Below are 18,476 nucleotides of genomic sequence, written 5' to 3'. Positions count from 1 at the left end.
TTTTTTTTTTTGTCGATTTAGAAGCAAACCAACAAAATTCCGAAATTTTTAAATTAAATTCGATTTGTCAAACTAAAATAAAAGTAGAGGAACCCCATCCTCGCCGTCACTTAAAACAATGTGTAAGATTTCAAGATTTTGGTCACACAAAAAATTTTTACAACCATCAACCATGTTGTGTTAAATGAGGAGAAACACATTTGACACAAAATTGTACAAAAACACCTGATCAACCACCCAAATGTGCATTATGTCAAGGACAACATCCTTCGAGTTATCGAGGTTGTACAGTCTACAAGGATCTCACGAAAAAACAGAAATCAACCACTTACAAAAATACTCAATTACCGAAAACACAAACTCTTAATTCAAATATTGTAAATGAGCCTTTAGGTCACACCTCACAACAAATGTACGCCTAAGTACTGATTAATGACAACACTCAAGACTCAAAAAACCTTACAAACCAACTATCAACATTTATTAATGATCTCAAGTCATTAATTAACCCACTAATTACTCTTCTCACTACTGCTATAAACAAAATATTATTAAAAAATTACTAACTCTAACAATAACATACCTAAATTAACTATACTTCATTGGAATGCAAATAGAGTAAACCAACATAAAAACGAATTACAGTATTTTCTCTTCGAAAAAAAAATTGATATTGCACTAATTACAGAAACACATTTAACACACAAATCTAATTTTAAAATCAATGACTATACACTTTATAAAACCAACCATCCAGACGGTATAGCACATGCTGGTACTGCAATACTTATTTCTTCTAACATTCAGCATTATCAATCACCGGGATTTCAAGAAAATTTTTACAAGCAACCGTTATTAAAATTAAAATAAAAATACCTGCTCATATACATACAAGTATTCAAAATGTATCTGATTTATCAAGTGATAATTCTCCAGTAGTACTTTTTATAAAAGAAAAGCCATTATTAAATACAAGGCCATCTCTTTCTCTCGGGCCTGTGAATTGGTATAGTTTCAAACAAAACATAGACAGCAAAATTACTTTAAAAATACCCCTTAAATCTCAAGAAGATATAGATGCAGCAGCTCACTCCATCACACAAATTATTCAGCAAGCAGTTACTATTTCATCAAAACACTCTAATTTTCAATTAACTAATTCTATGGAAAAATTACCTCTAACTATTCAACAATTAATTATTGAAAAAAAACGAGCCAGAGCTAAATGGCACAATACTAGATTACCAAGCCAAAAACAGTACTTTAATAGGCTAGCAAATGCTTTAAAAAAAAACCATCTGTCTTCAAAGCAGATCAGTACAAACTATATCTTAACTCTTTAAATCAAAATAATGGTTCTCTTTGGAAAGCAACTCAAAGGCTCACAAAAAAAAAAAGAAAATGTACTTCCAATACGTCAAGAAAATGGCACCTTAGCTATAACGGATCAGAATAAAGCCAACATTTTTGCGGCACAATTGGCAAGAACATTCACTCCCAATACTAATTTATACTCAGACAGTAACTTCAATGAAGAATTAAAAACCTTCTTAACAACTCCGCTACCAATGGTTTTACCAACCAAACCCAAATTCCAGGTGAAGTAGAGTATTTAATAAAAAAACTTCCTCTAGGGAAAGCGCCCGGTTATAATCTAATAACCAATAAAATGTAAAAAAATGTATCACAAAAAACCATGCTTTTGTTAACCTACATTTACACATTACACAGACAATTTTTACATATAGTTTGTGATGCAAATTTGAAAAAGCAATATTGGAATCACGATTATAGATAAGACTTATCTATAATCATATGATTGGAATTTAAATAATTGGTAGAAATTAATTTTCCCCTATTTGTTGTGATAACGTTAACGGTTTGATTAGATTTAAAATTTAAATATAAAAAAACTTTACTTTCTAGTTTAAATAAGTGTGAGCTTAATTATTTTGAATACATTTTGTTAAATAATGTTCAAACCTATCCGTTATTTTTTATTCTTGTAAAAATTTATTATATTTTTATAGTAAACATTTTTAAAAAGGGATGTCTTTACTATGTACCTGTAACATTGAATGGTTAAATGATCAAGGAATAGTATTAAAACGATTTAAGTCAACTTCGGCAAAGTTAGCATTAACACGCAACGACTTTAGAGATATATATTTAGATGTATCAGCTGACAAAAATGTTGGACAGCGATTTCTACTTAAAGATATTTCTGTCCATAAACGATTTTTATGTGATGGTAAAGCATCAATACATTTTAAGAATGAAAAAGTCATGATGATGCTGTCTAATGCTCCAGTAACACAATTAACAGAATTTCTCAAATTGTTATTTGTCAAAGTTACTGGACGCAAAGATTCACCTCAGGTACTTAATTTGTTTGCATTGAAGTTTATTTACCTACCAGCAATAATTTTTTAAATACATTTATTACTTTTAAGATTAAAACTAGAGAGAGGTTGCTAGCAGTAAAAAGAAGTGTTACTCAAGAAATTAGTCCAATTAATGCTAAAGATGTTAGCCGTATATCTGTTTCTGATAAAACAGAAAATATAAGCACAAATAAAAGAAAACTAGATGATGATCTCAAAAAAGAAGTTATTAAAAAGAATTATTTGATGTCTCACAAAGATAAATTATCAAAAGAACAACTAGATGTAGTCAATGCAGTTAATTCTAAACACAACATATTTTTTACAGGTAAAATATTTATTTATCTTCTATACCTTTCCTTTAATGTATTATTAAAATTACTATAATAATATTAGTATTACTAAAGATTCTTGATATATCGTAAATACTAAATCAAAGATCTCATTGCTAATACTAGTTGTCTAATTGGTGAACATGTAAAAAACAGTGGTGGTAGATTGGCTCCTAATGTAGAAAGTAACAGGAAACCACTGTACTCAACTCTTATCCAGAATACAACAGTTTAAAAATCAAAATTGGTTGATGTTAACTAAATTAACAGTTATTTAATAATTGTGTAATATTAAATAAAAGATTCTACATGTTATAAAAAACAATTATTTCTAATAATGAATTGGCTTTTATAGAAATTTAAGGATAATTTTAAGAATACTTTAATAGTTATCAAAGTAACTTTTTCATTTATTTAGTAAATAGAAGACTATCATTAGTTAGGGCATAGATTAGTGATGAGCAATTTCTAAAAGTGTATTGATTTTTTAAATAGATTTATATCAAATAAAAAATATTGAACTATACATTAAATCAACAAAAAATATAGATTTTTCAAAAAATCAATTTTCTTTATGAAGAGACTTATTTTTAATAGACTAGAAAGTTTAAATTGTTTACAAATAATAGTAGATTTAGGAGACATCAACATTTTTACATTATATAATTTGTGGAGTACGACTGATAAAAATGATAATAGAAGTATTTAACTCCATTGTGTTATTATAAAAAATATTTATGAACAAATAAATATTGATTTAGCAATAAAATTAAAATGACTATTAATATATTGAAGTGAAAAAATCTATGTTATTATAAATCGATATATATCACCTATCACTGGTGTATGTATGCTTTATTCATGCAAAAGGTTTTGAATGTCTAATGCCTACTATTATTTTGTTATATGATTTGATTATTTATAAAAAAATTTTGTATTGGAAGTGTTTAAATCTTCCAAACTCCTTTAATCATCATTATTACTATCATCTCCTTAGCCTTTATCTTTTCTATTTAGAGTCCGCACTACCTTATTATTTGACAGGTTTTTCATATTGACTATCAACCTGACGGAACCTTATTATGACTGAGTTGGCCATATCTGCTTTTCTGTTTATCAATAAGCTATTATTGAAATAAAAAGTTATCATTATTATGTAGTGTAAAATTCTCCAGAGTTTATTTAACAACTTAATTTTTTACTGATGGTAAAAAAATTATAAAAATATTTATTATAGAAATTTTTAAAAAAAAAGTACTAAAAACATACCTATTAAGTAGCTTCATTGGTCTATATTAGCTAATTTTTATATTTTATGAAATGAGAAATTCTAGTGATTTATAATGAATTATATTTAATATTTATACAAATTAAAAAAAAAAAATTTATAAGTTTTCATGCATTATTTGTTAAAAAATGGTTTACAATTTTAAAAAAATACATATATATTTTAATTAGTAACTAAAGGAGTAATTCTTTAAATTAACATGGGATTATTTTTTTTTTTAGCTTTGCATAAATAATTCAGAAATATGAAAAAAAAATGTTACTAAAATCAGCTCAATTGTATATTTTCCTTAAGTTCTAGGCTCAGCCCAGAACAACAATTTACATAAATATATAAAGCCCATTGATAAGTTAACAAACTTTGTCCAATTATACCCATGATAATGGACTTCAATTGAAGTTCTGTATAGTCTAATGGGAATATATAGAGTTTTAGTGTACACTAAAATTTTGTTAAAATAAATTGATAAAGAAAACACTAGTTCTTTAGTAATTACTAAAACTATAGTGTCAATAGAATCAATGAAGTCTAAGCATAAATTAATCTATATTAAAAATAAAAATATTAGTATTTTAGATAAATTTCTACACACATTTATTTTAAAAAACTAATATATAACAATTGGTTTTACATCATTGTAACTTAACCTTGAACTACTATTTGTTTTATATTTTCTTCTTCAGTTTCATTTTTTAGATTTTGCTTTTTAATCATGTTTAATAACTCATCTGTAGCTGATTGTTCTTCATTTGATGGGCATGATAATTCTTTTGATGGAAAATCTGTAACATTTAAAACAGGATCTCTATTTGTAAATGGATTCCAAACACCTTGTATGGATGGGCAATCTGTATGCCACATCTTAAGATGTCTTTGTAATGGTATGCCTGACCGAGTAGTGTACAAGTTAAGCCATTTTAAAGTTTGTTCTGCTGTAAAATTGTGACAACTAACCACTTCTCTTTCACCATTTAGATATTCAGCAACAAATGATGGAGATTTATGTCTTCGTGGTTTTAAATATACTGCTGTTCCGGAGTGATCTTCAGCAAATCTTAATAGATTTGATTCAATAAAGTCACGTACTCCTCGACTAGAACCACTACTTTTACAAAATCTTAATGTAACTCTTTTTAGTTGACAAATGTAACGTCCTATACCATTTTGAAGTGGTACTCTAGGATAGCCTTTGGGCGTAAATCGATTGCTAGCCATTTAATGATTTTGTACTAAATGTAAATTTGTTTAATTAAAAAAAAAAATTCATAAATGACGAATTAGTAATTCCATTAGACCGGTTTGTGTGTTTTTCTATTAACTTAAGTATCGACTTATTATCAACAAATTATTTTCATAATGCAGTGTGACCAATTAATCATTCTTTAATTTCAATTTATTGCTCTTTCTTAAATTATTTTTTTTAAATTGTATCTTCAACAACGGTTTTTAGTCTAGTTTTGTGACTTATAACATTTAATTATTATTTAATATAAACATATGTTTATACGAAGAAAAAAATATAGACCTACCAAATAGTTTAATACAGAATCAAAATGGTGCCCATCAAGTTTTCACCATTATAACTTAAAATATACATTTTTAATTTATGCACTTTTTCAATTTAAGTGTAATAGTATTAGTTCCTATTAATATAAATAATATTTAGACAAATTATTAAGTAGTACATTAAAATATTTGTACAAATTTATAATATTTTTTTTTAGGTAGTGCAGGAACTGGTAAATCTTTTTTATTGCGTTATATTGTAAGTACTTTACCACCAGACGTGACAATGGTTACAGCAAGTACAGGTGCTTCCGCTTGTCTCATTGGTGGTGTAACATTACATTCATTTGCTGGAATTGGTACTGGTGAATGCACAATTGAAAAAGGAATTCAAATGGCTTCTAAGTCACCATATGTTCAAACTTGGCGCAAATGTAAAACATTGATTATTGACGAAATTTCCATGGTAGATGGTGAATATTTTGAAGTATGAATAATGTTATTTTTATCTATATATATAATTATTTTACTTGATAATGAGTCTACAGTTATATAAATATTTAGCCTACTTTACAATATCAATATTTTAGCTTCGATGCGAAGCTGAGAAGGTATTGGTTTTAATATGATGTGTTTTTTTTTTATCTGTTACCACTATATCTCAGCTTTCACCAAACCGATTTCTTTCAACGATACGTCAAAAGATCACAAATCGTATCTAGTCGAAGACAATTGAAAAAATTACCCTCGTTCCCCATAAATGGGGGAAACCTCCAAAATAATTACAAATTTTAAAATCCCTAATTTTCAATTTTTTTTACTTAAAACTGCCATAACTTTCTTAAAAATGAACAAATCAATATCATTTTTTTTTTTTAGATGCTTGATCTCTTTACCTATCATTTGGTAAATTTTTTTTATAAATCTGACCCTTTACCTGCCCACAGGAGAGGATTCAAAATGACAACTTTTTCACAAAAAATTAATTTTTCAACATAACTTTTGAAATTGTCCCGGAAAGTCTGACACTTTTATATATATCTTAAATTAAAGCAAATATAATATACTTTATCATGGAAAAAAAAAATTTCGGAATTTATTTTATCTTCATGGTGAAAATGGCTACCAAATGCTATTTTTGTGTCAAAATTCTCGATTTTATTTTTTACATTTTTAACTTTATAATGCTATAACTTTTTGAAAAATGTATGGATCAACACAATTTTTTTATAAGAATTAATATTTATATCCCTTTTTCATTCGACATACTTTATCTTAATCAGGATATAAATAAGGAAATAGCAGATTATGTAGCTTTTGGAATAATCCACCAATTTTTTAAAATTAAACACTATCCAAAGATTTGGATTGAAGCATTTTTTATGATAGTGATTTTAATCACTGTCAGATATCATTATATTTGATCCAAATATGCCACGTCACCACTGTGACGCGACATCCATGCTGGGTTTTTTTTTATATTAATTCTAAACTAGTTTTTAATTTACAATTTATCAGTTATTGACTTTATTTATATATAAAATTTATCACAACACAGTTTAATCAATCTTTATGTATATAGTTCAAAGTTAATAAAACTTTATAAAAAAAAGTTCAAATATGATGACTTACTTTATTTGTAATTGACTGTTATTTAGTTTACTCTACTAGTCTACTGAGTTCACATTAAATTAATAAAAAATGTAATAATAATAATGATACATAAATCTATTAACTTATACATTTATAACAAAAAAAAAAAATAAAATGAATATTAGTAATTAGACAATATGTGACAGGTTTCAACTGGCACCCATTGAGACTGTGTTATGTATTCTCCATGGCCATAGCACATTGGTCAGCTATTTCCCTCCATGTGTATTACATTAATGATTAGAAATTATTAATTCAATTTTTAAAGAAACTAGATAAAGTTGCTAAAGCTGTCCGAGGATGTGATAACCAACCTTTTGGAGGTATAAAGCTTGTCTTATGTGGTGATTTTTTACAACTACCACCTGTTAAACAAACAAAATATAGGTTCTGTTTTCAAACAATCACTTGGGTAAATTGTAGATTTCAATGTTTCAATTTAAAAACAGTTCATAGACAGACTGATGATAGTTTTATACAAATTTTAAATGATTTACGAATAGGAAAGTAAGAATTAATTAATTGGTTAAATTATTACTTTAATATACTTTGTTAAAATAATGAACCCCTAAATATATCTTATTAATTCATTTAGAATATCACCAGATACTGCTTCAATATTAAAATCTACTGCAACCAATTCTTTAGAACAAAATGGTATTGTACCTACAAGACTGTGTTGTCGAACACTTGATGCTCAAATGATAAATAAAAAAAAATTAACAGATCTTCCTGGAGTAGAATCCAAGTTTGAATCTTTTGACAGTGGATCTTCTAAGATATTGGACGATTTAACACCAGTAGAAAAAACTATTATTCTTAAACCAGGTGCTCAAGTAATGTTATTAAAAAATATTAGTGTAAACAGTGGTTTAGTAAACGGTGCTCGAGGGATTGTTAAACAATTTGACAAAAATGGTTTGTGAAAGAATTTGTTTCTTTTAAAATTAAAAATTATATTATTTAATAGTTTTATTACATTTTTAGGATCACCAATCGTGCAATTCAAGAATGGTTTTAAGGTTGCCATTAAATCTGAAAAATGGATTATTAAAACTCCCACTGGACAATTTTTATCTAGACAGCAATTACCATTGAAGTTAGCTTGGGCATTTTCCATTCACAAATCACAGGTTTTATCATAATTATTTATGATATTAGTAATTTTAATGATGTTATAATAAGTATAATTTTTAGGGATTGACTTTGGACTGTGTTGAAATATCTTTGGGTCGAGTGTTTGAAGCTGGTCAAGCTTATGTTGCATTATCTAGAGCTAAAAGTTTAAAATCATTAAAAATCATAGATTTTGACACCAAGTATGTTTGGGCTAATCCAGATGTGTTAACTTTTTATGAAAAATTGGATAAGATAATAAATTATTCAACTGTTTATGCTTTAGGGAAAAAAATTGATACTTAAAATTTTTTTTTAGATTTATGCAGTAGATTTTTATAAATTGTACATTTTGTTAAAAATATTTTATATAGTGATTCAAATGAAAAAATAAAGGATTTATTTTAGATAATTTTTATTAACTGTTGTTGCTGCATGAATATATTCATTTAATTACACCAAATATTAAGAAATAAAGTTATTTAGCTTGTTCGTTTTTTGTGGAAGTAACTATGGAAACTATAACTTTAACTCTAGCAAGGTTAAGGTTGTGTTGCATACATTGATTATAGTAAACTACTAAGGTTACAGTTAGAAAATAAATAGAAATAATTTCAATTTATTATTTAAAATTGTTGCTTTGGTGAGAGTTAGAAGGTTTAAATTACTAAATAAGCGTTTAAAAATAAGAGAATCTATTAATATTTTGAAATGCTTAAATACTAGTATTCTTATTACTTTTAAATACTTTAAGAAAACTATTCTTGATTTTATTGAGTAGTACTTGTGTTTGGAATGCAAAATACTTTTCAATTTTGCATACATTAGTGTTTTTGTACTTTTTCAAAATTATTAAGAACAAGAAAATTAATACAAAAAAATGTCCCAAATTATTCTATTATTCAATTAATTTCATTTAAATTTCTGTATTATATAAATGTGTTTTATTTTTAAGATAACTGACAAATTCTAAATTTTGACTATTTGTGTAGAATGGATGAGACTTATTTATAAACATGTACTATAGACTTATCATTTACATTTCTTATTTACTATTAAAGTGTTGAATATATTATTACAAAAATTAAGCAAAAAAAATCACAGTGGGACGTAGCTTAGTTGAGTCAAGTAAAATGATATCTGATAGTGATTGAAATCTCTATCATAAAATATGCTTCGATGCAAATCTGTAGATGGTGTTTAATTTTAAAAAATTGATGGACTATTCCAAAAGCTATATGATCTCCTACTTCCTTATTTATATCCTGATTACTAGTTTTATGATTTATAAGTGTAATATATGAATAAATATATTTATAATATATAAATATTTAAAGGGAAATGGTTTTATTTAAGAAAAAAAGTATGTTGAATGAAAGAGTTATATAAATAGTATTTATCATAAAAAAAATTGTATTGATCCATTCATTTTTTAAAAAGTTATAGCATTATAAAGTTAAAAATGTAAAATATAAAATTGAGAATTTTAACACAAAAATAGAATACGGGTGCCATTTTTACCATAGAGACAAAGTAAAGTCTGAATTTTTTTTTTCCATAATTAAGTATTTTACATATGCTTTACTTAAAGGTATGTATAAAAGTGTCAGTATTTCTGGAACACTTTCAAATTTAAGTTAAAAAAGTTGTCATTTAGAATCCCCCCTGTGGGCAGGTAAAGGGTCAGATTTATAAAAAAAAAAAATATACCAAATGATAGGTAGAGATCAAGCATCTAAAAAAAAAAAAATGATATTGATTTGTTCATTTTTAAGAAAGTTATGGCAGTTTCAAGTAAAAAAAATTGAAAATTAGGGATTTTAAAATTTGTAATTATTTTGGAGGTTTCCCCCATTTACAGGGAACGAGGGTAATTTTTTCAATTGTCTTCGACTAGATACGATTTGTGATCTATTGACGTATCGTTGAAAGAAATCGGTTTGGTGAAAGCTGAGAAAAAGTGGTAACAGACAAAAAAAAAACAGTAAAATTAATACCTTCTCAGGTTCGTATCGAATCTAAAAATGTACAACTTTAATTTCAACTTTTTTTGAAAAATGATTAACAAAATCAACCTTTTATGGGGGTTAAACTTGTAGTATCTGTATACATTTTTACACGAATTATTTCGTTTATCTCTAAAGCTAGAACCAATCTTAATACTCTGATGCCACCTTCGGAATCAGTAATTAAATTCTATAAAGTCTACTATCAGTCAGTATTGTGCAAAAAATTGTACATTGTAATTATTGTTACTTCAATACATTATGGGGGATAAAAAAAAACTTTATTTAAAAATAAATTTCATGGAACTATTTAAATTTTAAAAGAACCAAATTTAAAAAGAACCATACTAAGCTTCTGATTTATGCCAGCTTTTTTAAAAATAGTTCAAATATATGATTATTAAAAATATTTGGAATACATTTACAATACACGACTGATAAAACGATAAATATTTAGATACTCAATCTACTTTATCCGAATTGGATATGTAATATTCATAGGCGAAAAAGAGGAGAGGGTTCCTTGGCTATTTAGTACCATCAAAACCATTGAAAAATTACATTACAAGCGAAATTATACTTTAAATCTTCAAATTTTTTTTAACACGCTTATATTAGTTTCACCTGTATGTATGTATGTATCAGTGTTGGGAAAGTTCCTTTTTAAATGGAATTCGTTCCGTTCCCCGTTCATTTTCTAAAATATGAACTCGTTCCAGATCCTAATTCTTTATATTAAGAAGGAACTTGTTCCAGATCCAGTTCTTCCAAAATAAGAACTCGTTCCACTCTTCGTTCCTTTTATAAGTTATTTAAAAAATTGTGGCAATGAGATCATGATAACGGTCATCAATGATTTTCATCAGCAGTCGAATACAAAACAAATTTGTAGTATTCCTTATCTAAAAGTATTCGAAAATTATATTTATAACCAGGTAGTAAATGCTAACGACTTGTGTCAACGCGACCAATGTCTATTGTCTACATATAAGTTAGAAATAATAAATCAGAAAACCCAAAACCTTTAACATAAATTAGTTAACAAGAAACGACGATAATATTCGGTGCATTATTTAATATATGTACACATATATTAAATATTTACTGTATACCTACATGTGATAATAACTCTATCTATAATCAATTGATTCATTTAAACAGCCTACGATCTCGGCTGGATATATAGGGGACTTCCATTGTCAAAAGTCAACTAAAAATACCATAATATTTTAATGTCTAGATACGAAGAAAACTACACTAAAACATGTTTATAAAAAATTTTAGGAACTGTAATTTCCGTTCACGTTCCTTAAAAAATGGAATTTGTTCATTTTCCTCGTTCCTTTATTTTAAAAGGAAGCAGTTCCTAGCATCGTTCTTTCAAAAAGAACTCGTTCCAGGAATCCGTTCCTTTTGGAACTAGTTCCTTCTCAACACTGGTATGTATGTATGTATGCATCTCTCCAAACGCCACGCGTTATCGCGTATCCCGTCGTCTATGGCCTTGAGACTAGACTGTCGTAACGCATTCACCCCTCCCCACGCCTCACTCACCACACGACGGCACACTATTCCTATAAAAATTTATTTTTAAAATAAAAATTTGTTGCATGCTTNAGTTATCGTACCCGTACACGCATGCTTGTCATCAATATTATATAAATATAAACAAATTTTTATTTTGACTGACCAATACCATCCGCGTGTCATACAGCTTACGTATATATTCCTACCGCCGTTTATACCTCAGGTATAATGTTAGTCTGACCCGCCCGCCCGCAAAACACAGTTATACCTAGTGCATGATACGTTTACGTACTTATGTCGCATTATTTTTATATATATATATGAAGAGTGAATGTGTCAAACGTTCTATGTGCCAAAAAAATATTTGTTCAGAAAACAAAAAACATCACAAATTAAATTTTCTTATAATTTTGTATAAAAATATGTTATGCTATTTTTAAACTATATTAATAGCCTCGTAAATTTCTATTATTTTATTTTGTCATTTCATATTAGTATAAATTAAACATTTGCTAATGAGAGTTCCAAGTGCCAAGTATTATAATATTAAAGTTCCGAGTTCCAAATAATGTGATAATATTATCGTTCCAAGTACCAATATTTTATTATAGATAACAGAAAATCATTCTTTATTTTATTAAGACTTCATATATATTTTTTAAAATATGTAAAAAAATCAATACTTTTTTTGAGTATCACAAATTGAAAAATAAATCTACAAACTTAAATAAAAAATACTCTTAATCTAACATGACATTGTCAGTAAATCTCAAAACGTAAAATAAAATTTTTTCTTCATATAAAAATGTAACAAGAATAGAAAACAGTAGCTTTCTTGAGTATCACAAATTGAAAAATAAATTAACAAACCTAATAATAATTAAAAAAAAACTCTAGTTTAAACATAATTAGAACATAGCAACATCATAATAAATAGCAAAAAAAATTAATTCATGACGTTATATTTTTATAGAAGTTTCTGTGTTTATCAGGTAAAAAAGGAATCATGGCCAACAAATCTTTTTTCTTCTCTGACGACAATGTGGGTTTCGGTATAGGTATAAATGTCTGATTTTTAAGTTGGTCTATAGTAGCATTTCTTTTAAAAACGTTAAAATCTTTCCAAAGTTCTTCATCTGAAAATGTTTTTTTATTATAGATTTTTTTGGGAGTTAGAGATGAAACTTTAATCATCGAATATATAGAAATTGGAAACTTGGTTGTGTTAAGAAAATTGTTAGCAATGTCTTTAAATGAGAAAAAGTTGTTTTCATCCATCGGAATAACTCGAAATGGATTTGTCAACTTCGCTGCTCTAACCATTTCTTGTAAATCAGAAGGAGTGAAATTTTGAAAAACTCTACGTCTCTTTTCGATAATAGCAAAATCACGATCACAATCCAAGAGAGAGTGGCCACTTATCAAAAATTTTTGTATAATCTCATCAAATATCCCCATATTTATTAAATATAACATCAAAACTACTAACGTTTTATTTTTATTTTGGCCAGCACAGTTGTCTGACCATATAATTAGTTTTTTGCGATTTATCGTATTTTCGTTTTTGTTAATAACTTGAAAAAGACAAGAAGCGATTTCTGAGCTTCCACGAGAAGCAATACTTTCATCCCACATATACATAAAGGCTGTATTGCTGTCACCGAGATGTATTCCAAAGTTATAACAACTAAGTTGACGCTTTCCTGAATTGTATTATTGCTTTTCCTGGTCGCATACGATTTTCCACTAATTCTTTTTTTAGTCTGATCATTTCTTCTTTTTTTACCACTTCGTAAAATATGTATACTTTCAGTATCCATAATAACACAATTAAGCAAATAAAAAAAAAACTTAACGAATACAATAACACCAGTATTAGTTATTTTGAAATATAACGGACTATATCATAATATTGTTATCATCAAACTATTATATTCGCCCAAGGCACTTAGAACGTACAGGTAACAATGGTCATGTCTCACAAAACAAATACAATCTATGAACCCAATTTTGTACAAGTAAAAAATTTAATTGACACTTGAAACACATACAAGATTGTGACCTTTGGCACATAGAACATAAATCAGAAATAAAACAATTTTTCACTTTTTTGGCACATAGAACGTTTGACACATTCACTCTTCATTTATTCTAATTACTATTAAAATTAATATATTAACACGATTTATTCTAATTAAGAGATATAAAGTATTCATTCCGATTACGAGGATAAATAATTATTATTTATTAACTACTATTGTAAAATGCAATGTAATATTGCTATCAATAATTTTTTATTCATTATTTGTTTATATATATTGGAATTAAATTAAAGCGCGATAGAAATGAGAATCAAATTCAAATTGTATGTACATTATGGAAAAAGTAGTTGGTTATTACTAATTAATAATTTTATGAGATAATGGGCCTCAAACCCTGATTTTTACCTATAAGATGGTTGAGCTAATTTTTAGTTAAAACTTTTAATGATTCAATAGTTTGATTCCTTTTTTCTTCTGTTAAAACTTTAGATTCTCAATACATACCCACAATAGTTATTCAAAAAGTAATTTATTTGGTTATTTGATGTTTATAAAATATTTTTCTATTAAATTGTTTAATATTTTTACTAATTATATTTAAATTTGTTAATTATTATTGAAATAAAGATTAAATTTAAAATCTAAAAAAATTATTTTTTTATTATTAACATCAACACATAGATTTATTTATGTGTTAAATTAGGTATATAAATACAATGTAGGTATTATCAATGTGTTAATGTTTAGTGCATGCAGTGAGAAAAATAGGTCTCTTCTCTCGTATATTTCAAAATTTTCTTGTATGCAATTACAGGTCTATTCTTGAATGAATATTGTTCTAAAAACTGACATATTATGTATAATCTAGTCTCATTTATTTAAAATTTTACTCATTGTGTCAACGCTGTTTCCTGTGATTACAATAAATCTTGTGCACAAAATCGAAAATTGTGAAACACTTTATTTAATTTATGAAGGTATTTTATTTCATTTTAAAATGAATAAATCAAGTGTTATTTGGGATTTTTTTCAACTTGAAGCAGTTAATATTCATGTAAAGTGTGGACTTTGTCGTATAAAATTAAAAAATAATCATTCTTCGACTTCAAATTTAATTAGACATATTAAATCTAAGCATCCATTAGTAAATTTATTAAATAGACTGATGTAATAAAAGAGACGATTGATGACCCAAATATTACTCCATCAATTTCTACTTCTGTAAGTTAAATCTATATATCACAATTCGCATGATTCAGAATTTTACTATTAAAATATATATTAACACGCTTTACTATCATTAAGAGATATAGAGTGTATTCATTCAGATTATAAAGGATGATTCCCATATCGTCATTTTTCGTCGCTACCTCCATGTTCCGGGAGTGGGTAATTTACGCGCCAGCTGCTTTCCTTGGATGTGGTAGCCGTTTCTCAGACTCCCTCCCCGGAATCGAACCCTGATTTCCCGTTACCCGTTACAACCATGATATTGATAGTGACTACTATCATAACCTGAAACTAAAAAGTAAAAAATAAATATAGTTTAAAAAAACACGCTTTTAAAGCACATCGAACTAAAAAGTTAAAAATAATTTTTAAAATAAGCTTAAAACAATAATGAACAAAAAATACTAGTATTATTGTGATAAAAGCGTGGGTACTTTGTGTCATATTTTTCGTATATTAAGGGCCCGACGCTTTTATCACAATAATACTAGTATTTTTCGTTCATTATTGTTTTAAGCTTATTTTAAAAATTATTTTTAACTTTTTAGTTCGATGTGCTTTAAAAGCGTGTTTTTTTANAAGCTTATTTTAAAAATTATTTTTAACTTTTTAGTTCGATGTGCTTTCAAAGTGTGTTTTTTTAGTTTTTTTAAACTATATTTATTGTTCCACTAACATGTGTAAAATGGGTTCCGGAGATTGCCACGAACTGATGATGCCCCGACATTCATTTACTCCGACACTGTAAAAAAATCCTCCGAATAATACATTTACTCCGACAACAATTACTACGAATACCTGGTTACAAAAATTTGGATGTTACTACGACGACGAATACTCCGAATAGGACTATTAATTGATTGCTCCGAATATCGATTATTCGCGAAATCGATTAAAAAAATATCAAATTTCGGAGTAGATGAATATCGTAGCAATATATTATCTGATGGAAAAATATAACCCTTATCACTAATTAATATAATAAAATAGCGTTATAATTGATTACTGTCTATTAACGAATAATTATTACAATAAAGATCCCCGAAATGTATCCGACTTTTGATAAAATAGGTACATAAAGGTAACATAACTGGTGTGAGCCCTTACATTTTTTTTTGGAGGGGAAAGAAGAGCGATTCCAATTTTCAGACGTAAAATATTTTTTACCTCTCCTTATTAGTGCTTATTATAACATTGTAAGCACATTAATATTATAACATTCAATTAGATTAGTTAAAAAATATAGAGGTACGTTTTTATGATGATAGTATCGTTATTAAACAGATGCGTTTATAAAGATATTCGGTATCCCATTCTATAAAACTGTCATTAAAATTAGTTTCATATGAAATCAAACAAAAATATGATTTAATATCATTTCATTGTTCAAAGGTGGGTAACGAAATTAATTCAGTCCAGTTTGGATTTGACCGCAATCTGGAGAGACTTGAGGGGGCTTTGTCTCCTAAAATTCTGCCATAGACTATACCGAAAATGAATTAATTTGTATTTCTTGTTGTATAGAAATATTTTTTTAGATTAGGTAAAAAATTATGTAATTAGAGTTCCCAAATATTTTGTTGCAATACTCCTACGCTCTAGTCAAATTAAGTAAACACAAGGCAGTTATAAGTTAACAGTGGACAATAGTTTATGATTTATCATAAACTTACAAAAATCTTCTGCTAAGTAAATTGGTTTTAAACTTAACTAACTCGATTAAAAATATGCAGTCAATTCATTAAATAATGGTTCAGTTTTTTTTCATTTGCATTATGATTATTTGAAGTTTTGTCAAATATACGTATAGAGTTAAATATTTTAATTTATAATCATGATTGATAATCACACAATTATTCATTTTTTCTTATTAAATGGAAATCAAATATAATAATGTAATATTGAAACTGTACAACTTTTTTATAGGACATATATATATATATAATTACATTTTTACAAAACATAATACATTACATTACGTGATTTTATTTTGAAAATTAATTTTTATTTTTTTTGGAATATGCTTTCATATTCTAAAAAGTACATATAAAATTAATTCAAATTTTTAAAAAAACTTCATTTTGTATTTATAAAACAATACATTTGTATTTGCAGGATACGCGTTAAGCTAACGAGATGAAAACATTGGCAAAATAATCATCTTTTCGCAGTGTCGGCCTGGCTCAGAAGGCCCTCATTAAATTTAAGATTTTTTTTCTCACTGGACCACTGAGAAAATTGTCCAACAAATTTAATTATTATTAAAAAAAGGAAAGGCTATTCAGATATTTTTTTCAAGGAAATATTAAACTGATTTCAATAAATGTATATTAGATTTTAAACAAAAAGAACTTTAAATAAATAATTTTTTACTCCTTAATATTTTTAACTTTTTTTTGAGCACCACTGGAGATTATAATGGTTTTACTTATAATTTAACATTGATTATAAAACTCATGTCACAAAATTAAATTTTTTTAACGATGAGTTAATATATTTTTAATTTTAGATGACACACAGAATTTTTAAATAAGAAAAAATTAATTCTACTTATATATAACCAAAACTTACTAATTCTTAGCATAACTCATATTAGACTTGTAGCAAAACTTACACAGTTTAATACTATTTTAATTTTTTTTAATATAAGTTAAAAATAATTTTAGTAATTAATTTTCAATTAAAATTGCTGAAAGAAAAATTAATCATACTCTTCTGAGTCTATAAAAACCTATTGGAAGAAACTTCCAGAAAGTAATAAGACTAAAAAAAATGCGTTCAACAATTACTGCATTGAAGTTGGATATACTGTGTTATTTTATACTTAGATATCCTAATGCAGCACAGGAAAAAATCCAGACATCCCCAAGAATGATTTTATATTGTACAAACAATTTTATGTGTTATATTAGTTATTATTTTTTAATATTACACACTTAGGAATTAATCACTAATAAAATTGCACAAGACAATTTTTACAGCACATATTTGTTATAGAAAAATTAGTTTTCAAATGGATCTCTTAGATGTTAAAAAATAAGTTACTGTTAGATAAAATTTTGTGGATCGACTGAAAAAACAGTTAACTAACAGTTTTTTGATTTGATGAAAATATTTTGTAATTATTGGATAATTAAAAAATAAAATTCTCAAAGATAAATATATATTCTAACAATAGAGAAAACTTTTTCAAAAATGTACATTTGTATTAAACACTATTAATTTTATGTTACTTAATAAATGACTATTATCATTCGAGTATTAATAACATATATCAAATGTGAGAAATTGTACCAGAAAATAATAAGCAAAATGTATATTATTGTATAATAACTATAGTAGCAAATAAATGCTAATTGAATAGAACATTTTAATTTAAATTTTACAATATT

The 18,476-nt window shown here is 26.4% G+C and overlaps 2 protein-coding genes and 1 long non-coding RNA gene across 3 annotated transcripts; 1 reads left to right on the top strand and 2 right to left on the bottom strand.

Annotated features, from left to right (window-relative positions):
- The first annotated feature begins 1,679 nt into the window (after positions 1–1,679).
- LOC126902268 (ATP-dependent DNA helicase PIF1) lies at positions 1,680–8,701 on the top strand. Its single transcript, XM_050679357.1, has 7 exons — positions 1,680–2,379; positions 2,454–2,712; positions 5,729–5,997; positions 7,432–7,670; positions 7,759–8,081; positions 8,151–8,296; positions 8,361–8,701. Exons 1-7 carry the CDS (start codon positions 2,050–2,052, stop codon positions 8,583–8,585), a joined length of 1,791 nt encoding a protein of 596 aa, XP_050535314.1. The 5' UTR covers positions 1,680–2,049; the 3' UTR covers positions 8,586–8,701.
- LOC126902271 (39S ribosomal protein L43, mitochondrial) lies at positions 4,532–5,341 on the bottom strand. Its single transcript, XM_050679361.1, has one exon. The coding sequence runs from the start codon at positions 5,217–5,219 to the stop codon at positions 4,647–4,649; it is 573 nt and encodes a 190-aa protein (XP_050535318.1). The 5' UTR covers positions 5,220–5,341; the 3' UTR covers positions 4,532–4,646.
- LOC126902273 (uncharacterized) lies at positions 5,889–11,461 on the bottom strand. The gene is made up of 3 exons (XR_007703182.1): positions 11,402–11,461; positions 10,910–11,187; positions 5,889–6,019 (listed from the first exon to the last, which is right to left on the bottom strand). It is a non-coding gene; the product is annotated as an uncharacterized LOC126902273 (long non-coding RNA).
- Between the last annotated feature and the right edge of the window lie 7,015 nt (positions 11,462–18,476).

Source organism: Daktulosphaira vitifoliae, unplaced genomic scaffold (assembly GCF_025091365.1).
Source record: "Daktulosphaira vitifoliae isolate Bord-2020 unplaced genomic scaffold, ASM2509136v1 Scaffold_3, whole genome shotgun sequence".
In the NCBI taxonomy this organism is placed as follows: Eukaryota; Metazoa; Arthropoda; class Insecta; order Hemiptera; family Phylloxeridae; genus Daktulosphaira; species Daktulosphaira vitifoliae.
The sequence above is the reverse complement of the archived record's forward strand: the minus strand, read 5'-3'. Positions and strand labels throughout refer to the sequence as shown.